This window comes from Vulpes lagopus, chromosome 11, assembly GCF_018345385.1.
Source record: "Vulpes lagopus strain Blue_001 chromosome 11, ASM1834538v1, whole genome shotgun sequence".
Lineage (NCBI taxonomy): Eukaryota > Metazoa > Chordata > Mammalia > Carnivora > Canidae > Vulpes > Vulpes lagopus.
This window is the reverse complement of record NC_054834.1, coordinates 69,110,034-69,125,599: the sequence shown is the minus strand read 5'-3', so window position 1 is coordinate 69,125,599 and position 15,566 is coordinate 69,110,034. Positions and strand designations below refer to the sequence as shown.

The window sequence follows — 15,566 nt, the reverse complement described above, 5'->3', positions numbered from 1 at the left end:
GGCCCGCCTGGCCGGGCCGGCACCCACTCCCAGGCTCCCCCACCCACTCACCAGCTCTGGCAGTTCTCTGCCGCAGGGACCCTCGCGCCCACGTCGTGGTAGTTCCCGTCCTCGTCATAGCAGCCGCACTGGGCCACGCACTTCATCTGGTCCTCGCTGAAGAACGGCTCACTGGGTGGGCACCTGGGGTAGCAGCCTGGGCGGGCGCAGTGCACGGGGGAGACTCACCCTAGTGGCCACTGCTGGTGCTGCCGGGTGGCCGCCCCGCCGCCCGTGCCCCTCCCTGCCTCTCACCTTCCAGGCCCGGCAGGTCCATCTGGCAGCGCCCACTGGGGTTCCGGCAGGTCCTCATGCAGGGCGCCCCGCACGGCTGGTAGTGCCACTCACACTGGCCCTCGCGGTTGTAATAGTCGCAGAACAAGGCTGAGCACAGAGGGGAGAGGCTGAGCGTGCACCCCTTCCTTCCCGCCCTGCCCTCAGAATGCGGGTCCCTCATGAGCCCTCCCATCCCGGCTGGTCCGTAGGCGCACAGATGCGGGGCACACCCATGGGCCCCTGGGCGCCCGGGGTTGCGTGCTCACCATGTGTGGGTCAGGCCCCACCCCCGCACCCGCCCTTCTTCCCCGTGGCAGAGCCCCACTCACGGCAGATGTCCGGGGTCCTCCAGGACACGCACACGCCCACGTCACGGCAGGCCTGGGCGTAGGCGGCCACGGCCGTGCAGAGACACTCACAGTCGCCCCCCAAGTCGCAGGCACATGCATCGCCCACACAGGCCTCGTAGTACTTGGTGGGGTCGACCTGGGGGGAGGGAGGAGTAGGGAGGGTCCACTCAGCAAGCTGTCAGGAGAGCGCAGGAGCTGGCCGCATGCAGCACCCCACCTCTGCTGTCTGAGACCCATGACTCCCACCCACCTGGGCACCATCACCCGTGTCCCTCACCTCTGCTCTCATCACATCTGTGGTTACAGATGACCCTCCCCACAGCCGTGTCGTGACCCTGCCTGTCTCCTCGGGGTGAGGGGGCAGCACCCCAACCACACTGCCCGGGAGCACCAGAGCCCAGAGCGGGTCTGCCATCAGACCGTTCCTCCTACACTGCCCGCACATGCCCGGCAAGTCCGGAATCATGAGACTGCGCTTGTGAGTGGGCACTGGGGTCCGTGTTGAAGTCACAGGAGACCGGGGAATGAGGGTAGGACAAGGGGGTGATGCAGGGTCTGTGTGGCCCAGAGCCCCACTTCTGCGTCATTAAGGAGAGCCGTGGACCCCCGGGCAGTGCTCGTGGCACACCGTTCAGACCTCCCACCTGGCAGGCACCCATGTCAAGTCTGAGCTCGGGGGCCCAGGCCAGGCCAGACCCAGTTCTGCCCAGAAGGGAAGGAGGCTCCCCAGCCCGCCAGCCCCCCAGGTCTGGCCCCCACTCCTCAGCCCACCTGAGAATGGCAGGAGGCGAACGTGGCGCTGTTGATGATGCTGCACTGCTTCTGGGACCAGGACTTGCGGTAGGGGTTGGCGGTGCAGGGGTCCCTGGGGGCCGGGGCATCGGGGCAGGACGGGGAGAACTTCCAGCTGTTGCCAAACTCCAGGGCGCTGCCCACCACGGACTGGCTCCGCGTGGTGAAGTCATTGACACCTTTGTCGTCAAAGTTCCCACACAGCCCACAGACCCGGCCCTGCAGACGGGGGCACGGGAGACACTGTGTGAGGGCCTGCAGGGGGCAGGCTGAGGGGGCAGCGCCTAGCCCAGCCTGGGAGGGGGGACTACAGGCAGCGCCCTCTGAACTTGCAGGAGAACGGGGTGCACAGTAGGTCCTACGGCAAGCAGGGGAGTAGGCGGACAGGTGGACAGGTGGACAGGTGGGCAGATGGGGCTGGGCAGGTGAGCAGGTGGGTAGGTGAGCAGCTGGGCAGGCAGACAGGTAGGTAGACGGGGGGCTGGAAAAATAGGCAGGTAGGTAGGCAGACAGGTGGGGGGACAGGTGAGCAGACCAGGGGCTGCATGGATGGGTAGGTGGGCAGACAGGGGGCTGGACAGATGGGCAGGCAGACAAGTGGGCAGACAGGGGCTGCACAGTTGGGTAGGCATGCAGGTGGACAGGTGAGCAGCTGGACAGACAGGTGGGCAGACAGAGGGCTGCACAGTTGGGTAGGCACGCAGGTGGACAGGTGGGCAGGTGAACAGCTGGACAGACAGGTGGACAGAAGGGGGCTGCACAATTGGGTAGGCACACAGGTGGACAGGTGGGCAGGTGAACAGCTGGGCATGCAGACAGGTGGGCAGACGGGGCTGCACGAATGGGTAGGTGGGCAGGTGGGCAGGCAGACAGATGGGAAGATTGGGGGCTGCATTGTTGGGCAGGCGAGCAGCTGGGCAGATGAGCAGGTGGGCAGGCAGGCAGGTGGGCAGACGGGTCCAGGGGGCACAGGGGTACCAGAGAGCAAGAACAGTACTGTAACCAGGACTCTGCCAGTTGGATGGTTTGGTCTCAACACACCCCTTTCAGATGTGGGAGTCGTGAGTGGACTCACCCCAGCCCTGAGCAGACTGTCAGCTGCCAGAGGGTCCCCTCAGGGCCAGACCTAGGAGCAGGGGCTCTGACCCTGCCTGAAGGGGCCCACGGCCCATCCATTCTCACCTTGTAGTCCTGCCGCAGCCGGATGAACACGCTTGTCTTTCGGTCCCAGGACAGCAGCACGCCGCTCTGAGTCTCCACAGTCAGGTAGATGCCTGTGTACCGGACCTTGTAGGGCAGGCCTCTGCCCGGGCCCCGCTGCACCACCTTGTAGGTGCCCTCGTGCAGGATCAGCTCGTAGTTCTGCAGAGGGACACGTGGACGGGTGGCTGCAGGGCTGAGGGGCCAGCTTGGGGGCGAGGGCCCCACCGGTGGTCAGGGACTGGTGTTAACCACGGGCTGGCTCCTGACACTGCCCGTGAACATGAGGCAAGAGGCCGAGCAGGGTGTGCTGGGAGCCTGGGGAGGCCACGTGGAAAGTCGGGGCTACGGGTAAGTGGAGCTGATCCCCCGGGGCAGCAGTGTGGCTCCCTGCCTGGTGAACTCTGACCTCCCTCTGTTGGAATTGGGCCCCACATGTGGTGGGTGGAACGCAGACCCCCACAAGGTAGATGCACATCCAGCCCCTGGAACCTGTGAATGCCACCTTGTTTGGAAAAAGGGTCTCTGCAGGGGTCAGTGAGGGATGAGCTCATCCCGAATCAGAGTGGGCCTCAGTCCAAACACAGGTGTCCCTGGGAGAGGAGGGGCGGGCCCGTGGGGGAGGGGCCGATGCAGCCCCTGGTGCAGCCCTAGGACATACAGCTGGAGGGTGGAGGTGGGGAGGGCCCCTGGTGGCCCCTTACCTCCAGGAACAGCTTGATGGCCTTGGAGCAGGTGACACCCGTGGTCCCGCAGGGGACGTTCTCGGTGACCACGCGGAAGGTCCCGTTGGCGGTGCCATTCCCACCACAGTGGTCCTGGGACAGGGAGGGGTCAGGCTGAGCTCATGGCTCCAGGGGCTGGAGGGCCAAGGACAGGGGCACAGAGGGGGCACCCCCACGTACCTGGGCCAGTGTGTACTCGCAGCTCCCTTCGAAGCTGTAGCGCTCCCCATCAAAGGTGATGAAGTGGCCGTCCCCATAGGCCACGCAGGTGCCCAGGCATGGCTTGTGGCTGCACTCCCACCTGCGGTTCCTGCACGTGCTGTGAGGATAGTGGACAGTGTGCTCGCGGCTGCAGGCCCAGGACCTGGCCCTTCCTGCTCTCCAGGGGGGCTCAGCAAAGGGGTGAGCGTGTGTGCCTGCCTGTCACCCATCTGTCACCTGGCGGCCTCTGGTTTCCAAGCCTGTGCGGGGCTTTCCCAGGCTTTTCCCGTCATGGCAGTCCCAGGCCCCTCCCTACCTCCTGCAGAGGAGCCCCGACCCACCAGGTGTTGCAGGCGACCCTGATGGTCTCCCCGGGCTTGTAGGCAGCCTCATTGTGCAGACACGGGCAGTCCTCCTCGGCCACGCAACCCCCGCTCCCATCCGACACCAGCCCCGGGGGGCACACGCAGCCAGATACACAGTGGGTGCTGAACTGTGGATGAGCACAGTGTCAGCACCCGCCCTGCCCTGTGCCCGGGGTCCCAGAGGGACCGCACGCCCTCGCCGGCCACTCACACAGTCCACATCCAGCGTGTGGCAGCTCCTGAGACACTCGGCCCCCGGCGTGCCTGCCGAGGCGTTGTTGCAGTCCAGGTACACCATGGGGGCCGTGCACCCTGTGGATGGAGGCAGCTGAGCGGGCATGTGATGGGCCCCCCAGGAGCCCTCCCTGCCTCACCCGGGGAGCCCTCCCCACCACCCCCTCATCCTGGGCGTGGCGGGGAGGCCGTACCTGAGCTCTTCTGCTCTGCTGCTCCCAGGCAACTTAGCTTCCCACCCGCACACGAACTGTGAGAGAGACAGACCGCCTTGTCGGGGTCCACTGCCCACCCAGCGCCCCACAGACCCCACACACGCCCTTCCTGGGCACTGGACCCTCAGAACCCTCTCCCAGGCCAGGGAGGAGGAAAGCAAACTTCTCTCCCCCAGGCCCACCCCCCCGTGTTTCACCATCTTCCCCGGGAAGGGGGGGCCCCAGGGATCTTTGGGAGTGATGCAGGGGGGCAAGACCAGGATAAAGAGCAGTGCCATGGGGAGGGGCTTGGGCCCAGCTGGCCCCTTACCACACCACTCCGTTGTCGTGTACCACCTCCCCCGGAGCCACCACAGAGCTATGGAAGTAGCAGGGGCAGGCCTCGGCGGACACGCAGGCACCCGCATCATCCAGGAAGGTGCCCGAGGGGCACACACAGCCATCCACGGGAACGAAGGGGACACCGCAGGTGACGTCCACCTGGCTCAGAGCGCGGCAGGTGGGCTGGCAGCTGTCCACCACGTACGTGTAGTTCTGGGACTTGGGGCAGCTGCTCATATACTTGGCTAGGGGCAAGGGAGGTGCTCAGTCAGTGGCTGGAGGCCCCCTCCACGCTGGGGTTTAAACAGCCTGAGACTCAGTTTCCCCTCTGACACTCAGGGGTCATCGGAGCACCAGGTCCTTGGTTAGTCTGGTCAAGGAAGTGTGAAGCTCTGGCGGAGAAGGTGTGGGTGGGTGCATATGCCCCCAGGGCCCCCAGCGCTCTGCCCACCCCCTCCTGGGCACAGAGTGGCCTGGGGACACTCACTGCACACGCCGTCCCTCCAGCCGCTGAGCAGCACCCCCTTGGTGGCGCAGGCGTGCACATAGGAGGACAGGGCCGCACACAGGCAGTCCTCGCTCTTCTCACAGTTACACGTGTCGAACATGCAGTTCTGGGGATGGGGATGCAGGGGCCATCAGGGACCCCCGCCCGCCCAGGCCCCTGCTCTCCCCATGAGTCCTTCCTGGGACCTGCACCTGGGCTCAGAGCTCCACCCTGAGGATGGACAGCAAGTGGTGGGGGGCTCGCAGACGCCCCCAGGAGAGCCAGCTTGGACACTAAGTGACTGCAGTTGGGGTCAGGGAGGGGACAGCAAGAAGGCACGGAGCTGGGCCAAGGTCAAGGTCACAAGGGGTCTCCACAGGACCAGGGCAGGGGTGGGCCTGGGCCTTCCACCTGCCGACACACCTCCCTAGGGACTTGAGCTTCTGGGAAAGTGGCCTGTGAGCCAACTGTTGTGGGTTGGGTCATGTCCCCCCAAAAGACATGCAGAAGCTCTAATGTCCAGGGCCTAAGGAAATGACCTTATTGAAAATAGGATCTTTGCAGATGTGATGAAGATTGGGTTGTAGGGATGGGCCCCGAATTATGACACAGATGCAGGGGAGGGGCCGAGACCATGTGGCCGTGGAGGCAGTGGTACCGGGAGCCCCGAGACACTGGGAAACCCAGGAGGAGGGCACAGCCCTGCACACATCTTGCTTTAGGACTTCGTCCTCCAGAACTGGGACAGAAGCGATTTCTCTAGTTTTTAGCAACCTAGCGTGTGTTCCTTTGTTACAACAATGACTACACCCACAGTGGCCATGCTGATGGTCCAGAGTAGCCCGGGCGAGGACTGACCAAGCAGCGCACCATGCCGTGGGGCGTCCTCAAGATGGGGAACCCGCAGGGAGGCTGGGGGACAGTCCAGGTGGGGCAGGGGGTCTCACCGAGTGGAAGGGCGCAGGGTTGAGGATAGAGTGGCAGCGTGAGAAGGCTCCGGCCGGGTCGGTCAGCAGGGAGCACCAGTGCCGAGCATAGTTCTCTGGGACAGGGGAGGCAAGCTGGCTGGCTGCCCACCACTGGCACAGCTCCTCCCTTGCTCCCACCCCCCTGGCAGCCTCCGCTCCTGTGCCCAGGCCCTGGGGGCCCCACGGCCCCAGCAGAGCTGTGTTGGAACTTGGGGCTCACCCACATGCCGACAGGGCAACAGGGTGCTCTCCCCAGAGACGAGCCCCAGACCCTGCCGCCTGCACACACGCCTGGACGTCAGGGCTCCCCCAGGCCCGCGTGCCCCAGGGCCCTGGGAGACGGGAGGCTTGGGCTCCCAGGCCCGGCCCGGTGAAGGGAGGGTCTGGGGGGTCACTGGCACCCACATACCGTTCTCCACGCTGAGGGAGCAGGGGTCCTCAAAGCTGTTCTTGACATTGGGGCAGGCGGCCTGGGTCTTCCAGGTGTTGGCGAAGGCAGCAGCTGTGCCCTCCACCACGCCGCTGAGGGCGCGGAAGTCATCGGCCTGGTTCTGGTTGAAGTTCCCACACAGGCCTGGGGGTCACGGCCCAGGGATGAGGCGTCAGTGGGGCAGCCAACCTGGCCATCCTGCCTGCCTGGTGGTCCCTCTAGAGACCAGCACAAGGTGCACTGGCCAGAGAGCCCCATCCCAGGATCGAGGTGCAGAGCCATCTGCACATAAGTCTGCTGGGGCTCAGGCCCTGTGCAGAGCCTGCCCTTGTAAGGTCAGCTCCCTGGGGCCATAGGTTGGATATGGGGTGCCCTGGGTGGTGCAGGGGTCTCCACCGTGCCCTGGGAGCAGCCCCCTCCCAGCCCATCCTGCCAGCCTCACCGCACATCTGTCCCTGGTAGGAGGGGTCCAGCCTGAGGAACACCTGCATGAGGGGTACCAGCTGTACTTGCAGCTGCAGCCCGAGGCCCGTGTGCACCAGGATGAAGAAGGAGGTGGGCCTGAACACGGTGATGTTGGCTGCAGGGATGGGGCGAAATCAGAGTCTCCACAGAGGCCAGGCCTCGCCAGACAGAGCCTCCTGGTTCCTGGGACAGCCCAGGAGGTGGCGGGCAGGCGGGGAGGGTCCTCCAGGAATGGGCTAGAAGGAGACAGGGGTCTGCTGGGCCCTGGGAGTGGGCAGTGCTGGGAGTGACCGCTCCTGGTCCCCAAGAGGCCAGGCACCAAGTGTGCTCCACACCAGGTCCTCATAGTGGCTGCCAGTGGACCACTGACACCCCATGTGCAGACAGGAAACCAACCACGGGAGATACCAGAAGTGGCCCAGGCCACAGAGCACTAGCAGGGTACCTGGCTGGCCGTGCGCAGGCGCTGGGGGCAGAGGCCTGGCTGCTGCATGGCCCAGTGGTGCCGAGCCCACGTACCTGCTGACACGGGCAGCTGGGTGTAGATGGAGTTTATGAAGACCCCGCCATTGGCCTGGATCTGGATGATCTAGGGAGAGGAGGACGCCAGGGCCGTAGAGTGAGGAGCCCACCTGCTTGAGGGTCCAGGCAGCACTCCCCAGGGACCAGCCCAGCAGAGGCAGAGCTAGGAGGGGAGCCCTGACCTCGACCTCCAAGCTCTGGGGGACTCTGAGGCCCAGGGCTGGGGGCCAGGCCTGGGCCCACGGCGTTGAAGGAGGGAGCAAGGGTCTGTACCCTCTGAGCCAGGTTCCTGCTCCACCCCGTTTCCCAGTGGGCCCCTTACCGTGTCCCCACCGTTCATGCTGAGCGCCACCGATTTGAGGCAGTTCTCATTGTCTGTGAGGCCACACGTCCGCAGCTCGGCCAGCACAGTGAAGAGGTCGCCTGTGCATTTCTGTCAGGGTAAAGCACCCCCACGCGTTGGGGAACAGCCACACGCACACATGTGGGGCCCCTGTTCTCAGGACTGCCCTTGTGGGTAGACACGGATGGTGGCACCTGTGGCCACGTCCTGGCAGCTGGTCTCCAGCCCTGGGAGCCCCTTCTTGTGAGTGTGAGCCCAGGGGCTTCCCTCTGGGGATGAGATCCCAGGAGGAGGTCAAGGGGGGCTTCACCCCTTCTGATGGCCATCACGGAGGGTCCTTCCCAGAGGCACAGGGGCCCTGAGAGTCCCAGGACAGGTGAGGCCTGACATGTTCCCCCTCCCCGACTTACCTTGGACAGGACGTAGCTGCAGTCCCCGTGCACGTCATAGAGCCTCTCGTCATAGGTGGAGATGTGGGACCCGCCCTGGACAGAGCAGGTGCCAGGGCACGGGAGGTCCTGGCACTGCCACAGCCCCCCGGAACAAGTGCTGGGAAGAGAGGCATGATGTGCAAGAGGTGGACCCCACCCCATGCACCCCCGCCAGGGGCAGGGCAGCCAGGATGCCTACCAGGAGCTGCAGCTGGTGGTGAAGGAGGCCCCTGGGGCGTAGGTGTGGCCGCCGTGGGTACAGGGGCACCGCTCCAAGGGCAGGCAGCCCCCGTGGGTGACATCATCCAGCACCGTGCCTGGGGACAGTGGGGGGGGTCATGAGTGGGCCGGGTCAGATGTTGGGAATTCAGTGACTACTGGCAGCCAGGGAGGTGGGGGCCAGTCCCCAAGGGCCAGGAGGACCTGCCTGGAGGGCAGAAGCAGCCGTCCACACAGTGGTCCTCGCAGAGCTGGGAGCGCTCGGGGTTGGAGCAGGTGTCGGCGCAGGGCAAGCCGCACTCCTGGTGCTGCATGTTGAGGGGGCAGGTCTGGGCTGCAGGGAGGAGGCAGCACGTGGGCCCCAAGAAGCTGCCCAAGCACGGGGCATACAGGCAGCCCCCCCCCACCCTTGACCTTTCACGTGCCATCCAGGATCCCCAAGGGAGCCCCTCATGTTGGGAGGCTTGGCCCCCCGCCGTGCCAGCCCCCAGCTGCCATCTGCAGGAGGCGGCGGGCAAGGAAGCCTGGGGAGCAGCCCTCCTCCCTCTTGGACAGCCCCCCTGTGCCCGCCCGGCTGCTGGGGGAGCTCAGCCCACTGCACCCAGGCCAGGTCTTCCTCAGGGCTTCCCAGGTCCCCGAGGTCTTCTCCTGCCCACCCTCTGGAATGACTCTACTTGTCCCTGGTCCCCAGCCAGCTGTCCCCCCCCACCCCAGGAGCCAGTGCTGGCATGGGGCACTCACGGCAGAGGTCGGGGCCCCTCCAGTTCTGGGGCCGTCCCCCCGCGTGGGCGCACTGGCGGGAATACTCCGCGAAGGTGGCACACGGGCAGGTAGGGCAGCGGCAGAGGTCCTGGGTGCAGGCGGCCACGTACTCGGTGGGATCCACCAGCGCGTTGCACTCGGCAAAGGCCCGGCCAAGCAGGGTGCGGCGGCAGACGCCCTCCTGGGGAGCACAGGGGCTCGGTGCCTGTGGGGGCGTCTCCAGGCCGGGCCCCTGCCTCCCTGAGAGGTCCTGTTGATCCTTCCATCTGTCCCTCCGCTTACATATCCCTCCATCGTCTGTTGTCCATCCACCTGCCCAGCCAGCCCTCCACCCTCCCGTCCTCCCACCACCGTGGACTCACCACCCTTGGGTGCAGAGCTCTGCGGGGCTCTGGGGAGGGAGCCCTGAGTGTGGACACCACCCCACCTGCTCCGGGCTCCAGGAGGCACCTGCCCATGGCACCAGCACCCAGGACAGCGGCACCCACCCCTCAGGCAGCCCCAGTAGAGCCAGAGCCGGCCTCCCACACCCTCTTCCCACCCTGGCCCCAGCCAGCTGGGGGTGGGCTGCAGCACCACATCCTCATTTCAGGCTCAGGGTCAGGTTCTGCTGATGCCTCCAGGCCACTTCTCAAAGTGGGGTCCTCCCAGCTCCCCTGTAGGTCCCGCCACAGGCAGAACTGTATGTGTGTGGATGTGAATTTGCACATGCAGAGGGGTGCACATGCTTATACATGCACTGCCCACATACTTAGGGCACATGTGTCCAGCAGGCGAAAGTGAGTCCGTACAGAGGGTGTGTCTCCAGAGCGGAGGCTGTGTCCTTTGCCAGCTGAGGGCAGGGAGCCCCTCTGTCACCTGGACACCCCAGAACCCACCACAGGAAGCCTGAGTCCGCCCTCCTGGCTGTCCCCATGCCCTGGGGGGAGCAGGAACCATGGGCAACCTGGGCCCTGAGAGGCGCTCACCCTATCTGTGCAGTTGTTGGCTGGGGAAGGCGGGGGGTCCTGGCATTGCTCTGTGGGCCCATCCAGCTTCTGCAGATTCCCAAACTGTAGAGGGGTCAGCCTGGCATCTGTGGAGATATGTTTGGTGCGGGGTGTGCTGAGGGCCCCTGGGAGCAGGGCAGGGATGGTTGCCGGGGGACCCCTGCCCGTGCCCTGGGGCGTCCCCACCCTGACCTGGGCAAGGCCACCCCCAGCATCCCCCCGGGATGGCACCCTGACCCCACCCTGACCCCAAGTGTCACTCACTATGAGAGTAGAACTCGTTGACAGCCGGGAGCCCGTTGAAGTCCCCACACAGTCCACACGTCTGGTTGGCGTACTTGGGGTCCAGCTCCAGCTGGGGGCAGAGAGGGGCAGCTTCAGCCTCTCCCAGCCTGCAGAGCCTGGGCCCCTGCAGACTCTTCCCCCGACCCGGCCAGGGTAGCATGGGGGCAGAGCATCCTCACCAGGGCGCTGTCCTCTCTGTTCCACAGGAAGGTCAGCCCCAGCCGGACAGTGACCTTGAGGTAGACGCTGCTCTGCTCCACCAGGAGGCCAGCACGGCTGTAGGGCAGCTCCTCCCTGGAGTGGAATATTCTGGTTGTCCCACGGCCAAGGTGTCCAGCAGGGCCCAGGGCCCTCCCCACCGGCTCTGAGCCCTGACCCCACCCCAGGGTCCCGGCTCCTCCCAGCCCGGGCCAGGCTCACCTCTGCCCGTTGATGAGGACGGAGCCGTTGGAGGCTTCCAGCACCAGCCCCTGGGTCTTGAGGACGACGTGGGTGATGATGGGCCTGGAGCCGGCCAAGCCGCGGCGGAGCTGGATGTTGAAGTCCTCGTAGGCAGCCCCGCAGTGCGCGGAGAAGACATAATTGCACAGGCCCGGGAAGCGGAAGATGTCCCCGTCGAAGGTCTTGTAGTGGAAGTCGCCCCATGTGCTGCACACCCGCCCGTTGTGCGCAGGGTTCAGGACTGCGGGGAGAGCACGCTGGGGCCTGGGTGCATGCCACCAGCCTCGCCCAGCCACCCATGGGCAGCCGACCTTGGATTTGGGGCGGGGAGCCAGGAGGACAGCCACTCCCTGCCTTGCTGCCCCTAGCCGCTCTGATGCTCCCTGAGAGCCCTGCCCCTGCCCCAGCATCCAGGGCCACCCACAGGAGACCCGTCCATAGGGAAGACTCCCAGCCTGACCAAGGCCATCCAGCTGCCCACACTATGCCAGCTTCACCCCCTGGGGTCTGCGAGACCCCACCCCATCAGCAGTGGGCAGCGTCCACTCACAGCTCATGGTGGGCAAGATGGTGATGGGTGGGATGACGGTCACACTCCAAGCTGCAGAGTGAGGGTGGGTCACATGAGAAATGCTGCCAGGTTGGGACCCCTGTCCTCCTCACTGGCCGCCCTGACCCAGCCCAGGGAGCCCCAGGACCAGGGCTGTCCCCGTCCCCGTCTGCCCAAGACCCTTCTGCCCAGGGCTCCTCTGCCCTAAGTGTGCATGTGCGTGTGTGCACAGGCACTGTGTGTGAGTGAGCTCACGTGTGCATGCCTGTATGAGTGTGTGACCATGTGTGCATGTGCGTGTGAGTGTCTATGAGTGTTTCAGCTTCTCTACTCCGTTCCTTTGCTTTCTTTGGGCTGTGTCCCCCCCTGCCCCCCCCACCCCGCCATCTCGTCTTGCGGGCAGCTGTGGGATTGGGAAGGATCTCTGTGTGACAGGCAGCTGATGTAGGAAGTGGTCCAGACCCCGAGGGGTGCCCCACCACCCAGGGCCTGGGCCCCCTACCAGCATCCACCCGTGGACTGTTCGCAGCAGCCTCCGTGCTTGCCCAGCTGGGCTGCACACCGCCCTGGGTCTCTGTGGGGAAGGGAGACAGGAGTCAGAAGCTGCACATCCGCCATCCCTTCCTGGCAGACTTCAGGGTAGCGTCCACACGAGCAGGATCTGGCCTCCCCAGGGCTCCACGGGGTGGGAGGCCTCCACAGGGACCTTGCGCTAACCCCTGTTCTCCCCGTCCACAAGTTCAGCGGAGTGGGGAGGGGTGCCTCGTCTCGCTGGGAGGGGGCAGCTGCTGCTGCTGGCTCGGGCCACAAAAATGGAATCAGGAAAAGGCGTTGGCCCCGTTGACCCTGGCCACCCCCAAAGAGGGATCGGCCCCATCCTGGGCGTCCCTTGGCGAAGGACAAAGACTGGCTTTGTTGGGGACAAGGACATACGCAGTCGGGGAGGCTTCTGGGCATGACTTAGCAGAAACCCAAGACCAGAGCCAGTCGCCTTGGAACTGACAGTCATGGCGGTGGGAGGCATGGGGGCCCCATTGCCCCGAGTCCTGGGGTGGCTGCCCTGTGGCCTGAGTGCCCACCACCTCCAGCCTGACAGGGGCCAAGGCCAGGTGCTTCCCCAATGGCCAGGCCCCCACGACCCCTCGCTGCCATGGTGGGCGTCAGAGGAAGCCCTCCCAAGGCCCCTCGGCTGAGCTCTCACTGTGGCACCCCAGAACCCGTCTGCCCGGAGTCTCCAAACTCAGTCCAAGACTGAGCTTCCTGGGGAGTGGGAGGTGGGGCCCCCAGGTCCCTGGTGTGGCCAGCTCAGCGAGGGGCGCAGCGAGGCCACGGCACCAGCCTCTGCTTCCTGCTAGACTTTCCCAGCAGGGACTTCGGACACCTGGAAACCTCAGGGACTGGCGCGGCATTGATCTTTCCTTTCGAGGGCCCTGGATGAATGGGTTTCCCACAGGCACAGCCACTCCCTCTGTGCACCCCTGACCCCAGCCTGGCTGCACCCCACAGGCAGAAACTAGAGGGTGTCACCAGGAGGCGGGCTGCACCGCACACGCACACCCCCGATCTGGGGTTGGTTCCACAAGGATTGGCTCAACCCGGAGCCCTGTCCCAGCGGGGTCACTAGGGCAGCGAGGCCTGGTCCGCCAGCACCTGGCCAGAGAAATGCTCGCCACCGACCATCCCATCACACAGCGGTCTGAGGACAACCCCCCTGATGTAGGACCCATCTCAGACCACCTTTGCCCACCCCTCAAGGGACTTGCCCCCCAAGGGAAGCAGGTGGAGGATGAGGGCTCGCTGGTGAGACCCATGGCTCAGGCACATGGCCTGAGGCCCGCGCGGCCCAGGAAAGCCTGGGAGAGCCTGGCTGAGTGGGTGGGTGCCCTGCTGTGCCAACCAGCACACAGCCCCCTGACCAGTGCGGCAGGCTGGGGTACTCAGCACCGCTCAGCCCCGGCCAGGGGCTCTGGGAGATGACCGTCCTCACCACCATCACCCCCTCCATGGAGAGAGCTGTGGGCCAGCGACCACCTGCCCGGACCCCTAAGCCCGGACGAGGCACCACAGGGCGGCCTGGTGGAAGCAGAGCTCGGGGCCGGGGCTGGGCGAGGCAGCCTGCAGTGGCCAGGGCTCCAGGCCAGCCCTGCTGGGTGTCACCCAGGCAGCCCGAGGCCGTGTCTTTCCTGTTGACAGTACCCATTAGGGCTCCTGGTACTTCCCCTGGACACTAAGTGCCAGAGGCCTGGGACTGACAAGGGGAAGCAGGAGGGCCAGGTCAGGGCTCAGAGGCAGCTCCTCTGCAGCTGCGTGTCACCCGCCAGCTGCTCCAGCCCTGATCTGAGGGGCTCCTTTGGGGGCTGTGCTGAAGCCTGTCACTGTCCCATGGACCAGAGTGGCACCCAGCCCCGGCCCCCCCAAGCCCCCACCCCAAGACCCTGTCAGCAGTTCTCCTGGGGGGACCCAGCTCCTCCTGGGTGCAGGCTGAGAACCGGTGGCCCCACATACGGGGCGAGGGCCTGCCTGCCCCTCCGCAAGGGCCTGCAAGGGAGGCGCCAGGCTCTCCATCCTCACCTGACTTTTGCACCAAGAGCAGGGCAGCAAGGGCCCAGGCCAGCGCCAGGCACCCACTCGGGGCACCCATCCTGGGGGCTGGCAGGGCGGTGGGCGGGTGGCCGGGAAGCAGCGGCCCTGGTGCTCGCTCCCTGGGGGCCTGGGGCTTATATAGTGAGAACCCTTGGCTCTGCGCCCGGCTCCTGGGCCACGCACGGCTCCGTCCTCTCCCCTGAGCAGCCACGTGTGTTTGCTCTTGGGGAGGGGCTGAGGCAGGAAAGCGCCGGACAAGGAAGGATTTGCGGCTGTGGGCCCAGCTTCACGGGACCCCCGCCCCCACCTGCCCGCACCCGCCCCAGTGCAGCTTCTGAGAATCCGAGGGATGCAGCCCTGCTGCCTGGTGCCAGGAAGGTGGTGCCAGTGGCCCAGCCTGGACAGCAAAGCTCCTGGCCGCGGCCGCCTGCTCGTGTCTTGTGCAACCAGTGGGAGGGCGGTCAGCATGAGCCCACGCTCAGTCCTCACCCGCGGTCCCAACGCTCAAACCCCATGGTCGGACCCCATGCTCAGGCCCCCATGCTCAGTCCCCACCCTCGGTCCTTGCACTCCATCCCCCATGCTCAGCCCCCATGCTCAGCCCCCATGCTTAGTCCCCACACTCAGTCCCCCACGCTGGGCCCCCACACTCGGTCCCCGTGCTCTGTCCCCATGCTCAGTCCCCACACTCAGTCCCCCACTCTCCATCCCCATGCACAGTCCCACACTCAGTCCCACACTCAGTCCCCCCCCCACTCGGCCCCCACGCTCAGTTCCCCATGCTCCGTCCCCACACTCAGTCCCCCATACTCAGTCCCCATGCTCCATCCCCATGCTCAGTCCCCACGCTCAGTCCCCCACTCTCCATCCCCATACACAGTCCCACACTCAGTCCCACACTCAATCCCCCCCACACTCGGTCCCCATGCTCCGTCCTCACACTCAGTCCCCCATACTCGGCCCCCAGGCTCAGTCCCCCACACTGTGTCTCCATGCTCAGTCCCCACGCTCAGTCTCCCACTCTCCATCCCCATGCACAGTCCCACACTCAGTCTCATGCTCAGTCCTCCCCACACTCGGCCCCCATGCTCAGTCCCCCATGCTTGGTCCCCACACTCAGTCCCATGCTCAGTCCCCACACTCAGTTCCACACTCAGCCCCCAAGCTTGGTGCCAAAGCTCCCGAGAACCTGGCTGAGGCCCCCGCCATCGGTCTGCCCCAGGTGCTGGCCAGGGGTGCTCACCCCCGGCCTCTGTAGGGCTGGTCAGCCATGTGTGGAGCGCAGGTCCCCTGGGCTGCATGGCTTGGGGGTGTCCTGGGAGGAGGCTCTGTGCCCAGAGACCTTAGCTATGCTGACCAGTGTCCCCACAGCC

General features: G+C 65.7%; 1 protein-coding gene across 1 annotated transcript in view; it reads right to left on the bottom strand.

Moving 5' to 3' along the window:
• Window positions 1–14,251, bottom strand: part of MUC5B (mucin 5B, oligomeric mucus/gel-forming) — a 31,283-nt gene extending 17,032 nt beyond the window's left edge. The window contains exons 1-28 of the mRNA XM_041722433.1: window positions 14,182–14,251; window positions 12,113–12,184; window positions 11,611–11,661; window positions 11,040–11,301; window positions 10,799–10,913; window positions 10,599–10,689; window positions 10,314–10,420; window positions 9,325–9,526; window positions 8,792–8,917; window positions 8,564–8,681; window positions 8,344–8,482; window positions 7,913–8,023; window positions 7,588–7,657; window positions 7,046–7,183; window positions 6,583–6,747; window positions 6,153–6,247; window positions 5,206–5,332; window positions 4,708–4,963; window positions 4,377–4,432; window positions 4,160–4,260; window positions 3,925–4,076; window positions 3,563–3,701; window positions 3,362–3,475; window positions 2,640–2,819; window positions 1,437–1,676; window positions 645–801; window positions 295–423; window positions 52–196 (exon numbers count right to left, since the gene is read on the bottom strand). Of these exons, the coding sequence (XP_041578367.1) occupies window positions 52–196; window positions 295–423; window positions 645–801; window positions 1,437–1,676; window positions 2,640–2,819; window positions 3,362–3,475; window positions 3,563–3,701; window positions 3,925–4,076; window positions 4,160–4,260; window positions 4,377–4,432; window positions 4,708–4,963; window positions 5,206–5,332; window positions 6,153–6,247; window positions 6,583–6,747; window positions 7,046–7,183; window positions 7,588–7,657; window positions 7,913–8,023; window positions 8,344–8,482; window positions 8,564–8,681; window positions 8,792–8,917; window positions 9,325–9,526; window positions 10,314–10,420; window positions 10,599–10,689; window positions 10,799–10,913; window positions 11,040–11,301; window positions 11,611–11,661; window positions 12,113–12,184; window positions 14,182–14,251 (3,728 nt within the window). The remainder of the gene's footprint in view (window positions 1–51; window positions 197–294; window positions 424–644; window positions 802–1,436; window positions 1,677–2,639; window positions 2,820–3,361; window positions 3,476–3,562; window positions 3,702–3,924; window positions 4,077–4,159; window positions 4,261–4,376; window positions 4,433–4,707; window positions 4,964–5,205; window positions 5,333–6,152; window positions 6,248–6,582; window positions 6,748–7,045; window positions 7,184–7,587; window positions 7,658–7,912; window positions 8,024–8,343; window positions 8,483–8,563; window positions 8,682–8,791; window positions 8,918–9,324; window positions 9,527–10,313; window positions 10,421–10,598; window positions 10,690–10,798; window positions 10,914–11,039; window positions 11,302–11,610; window positions 11,662–12,112; window positions 12,185–14,181) is intronic.
• Window positions 14,252–15,566: the final 1,315 nt, after the last annotated feature.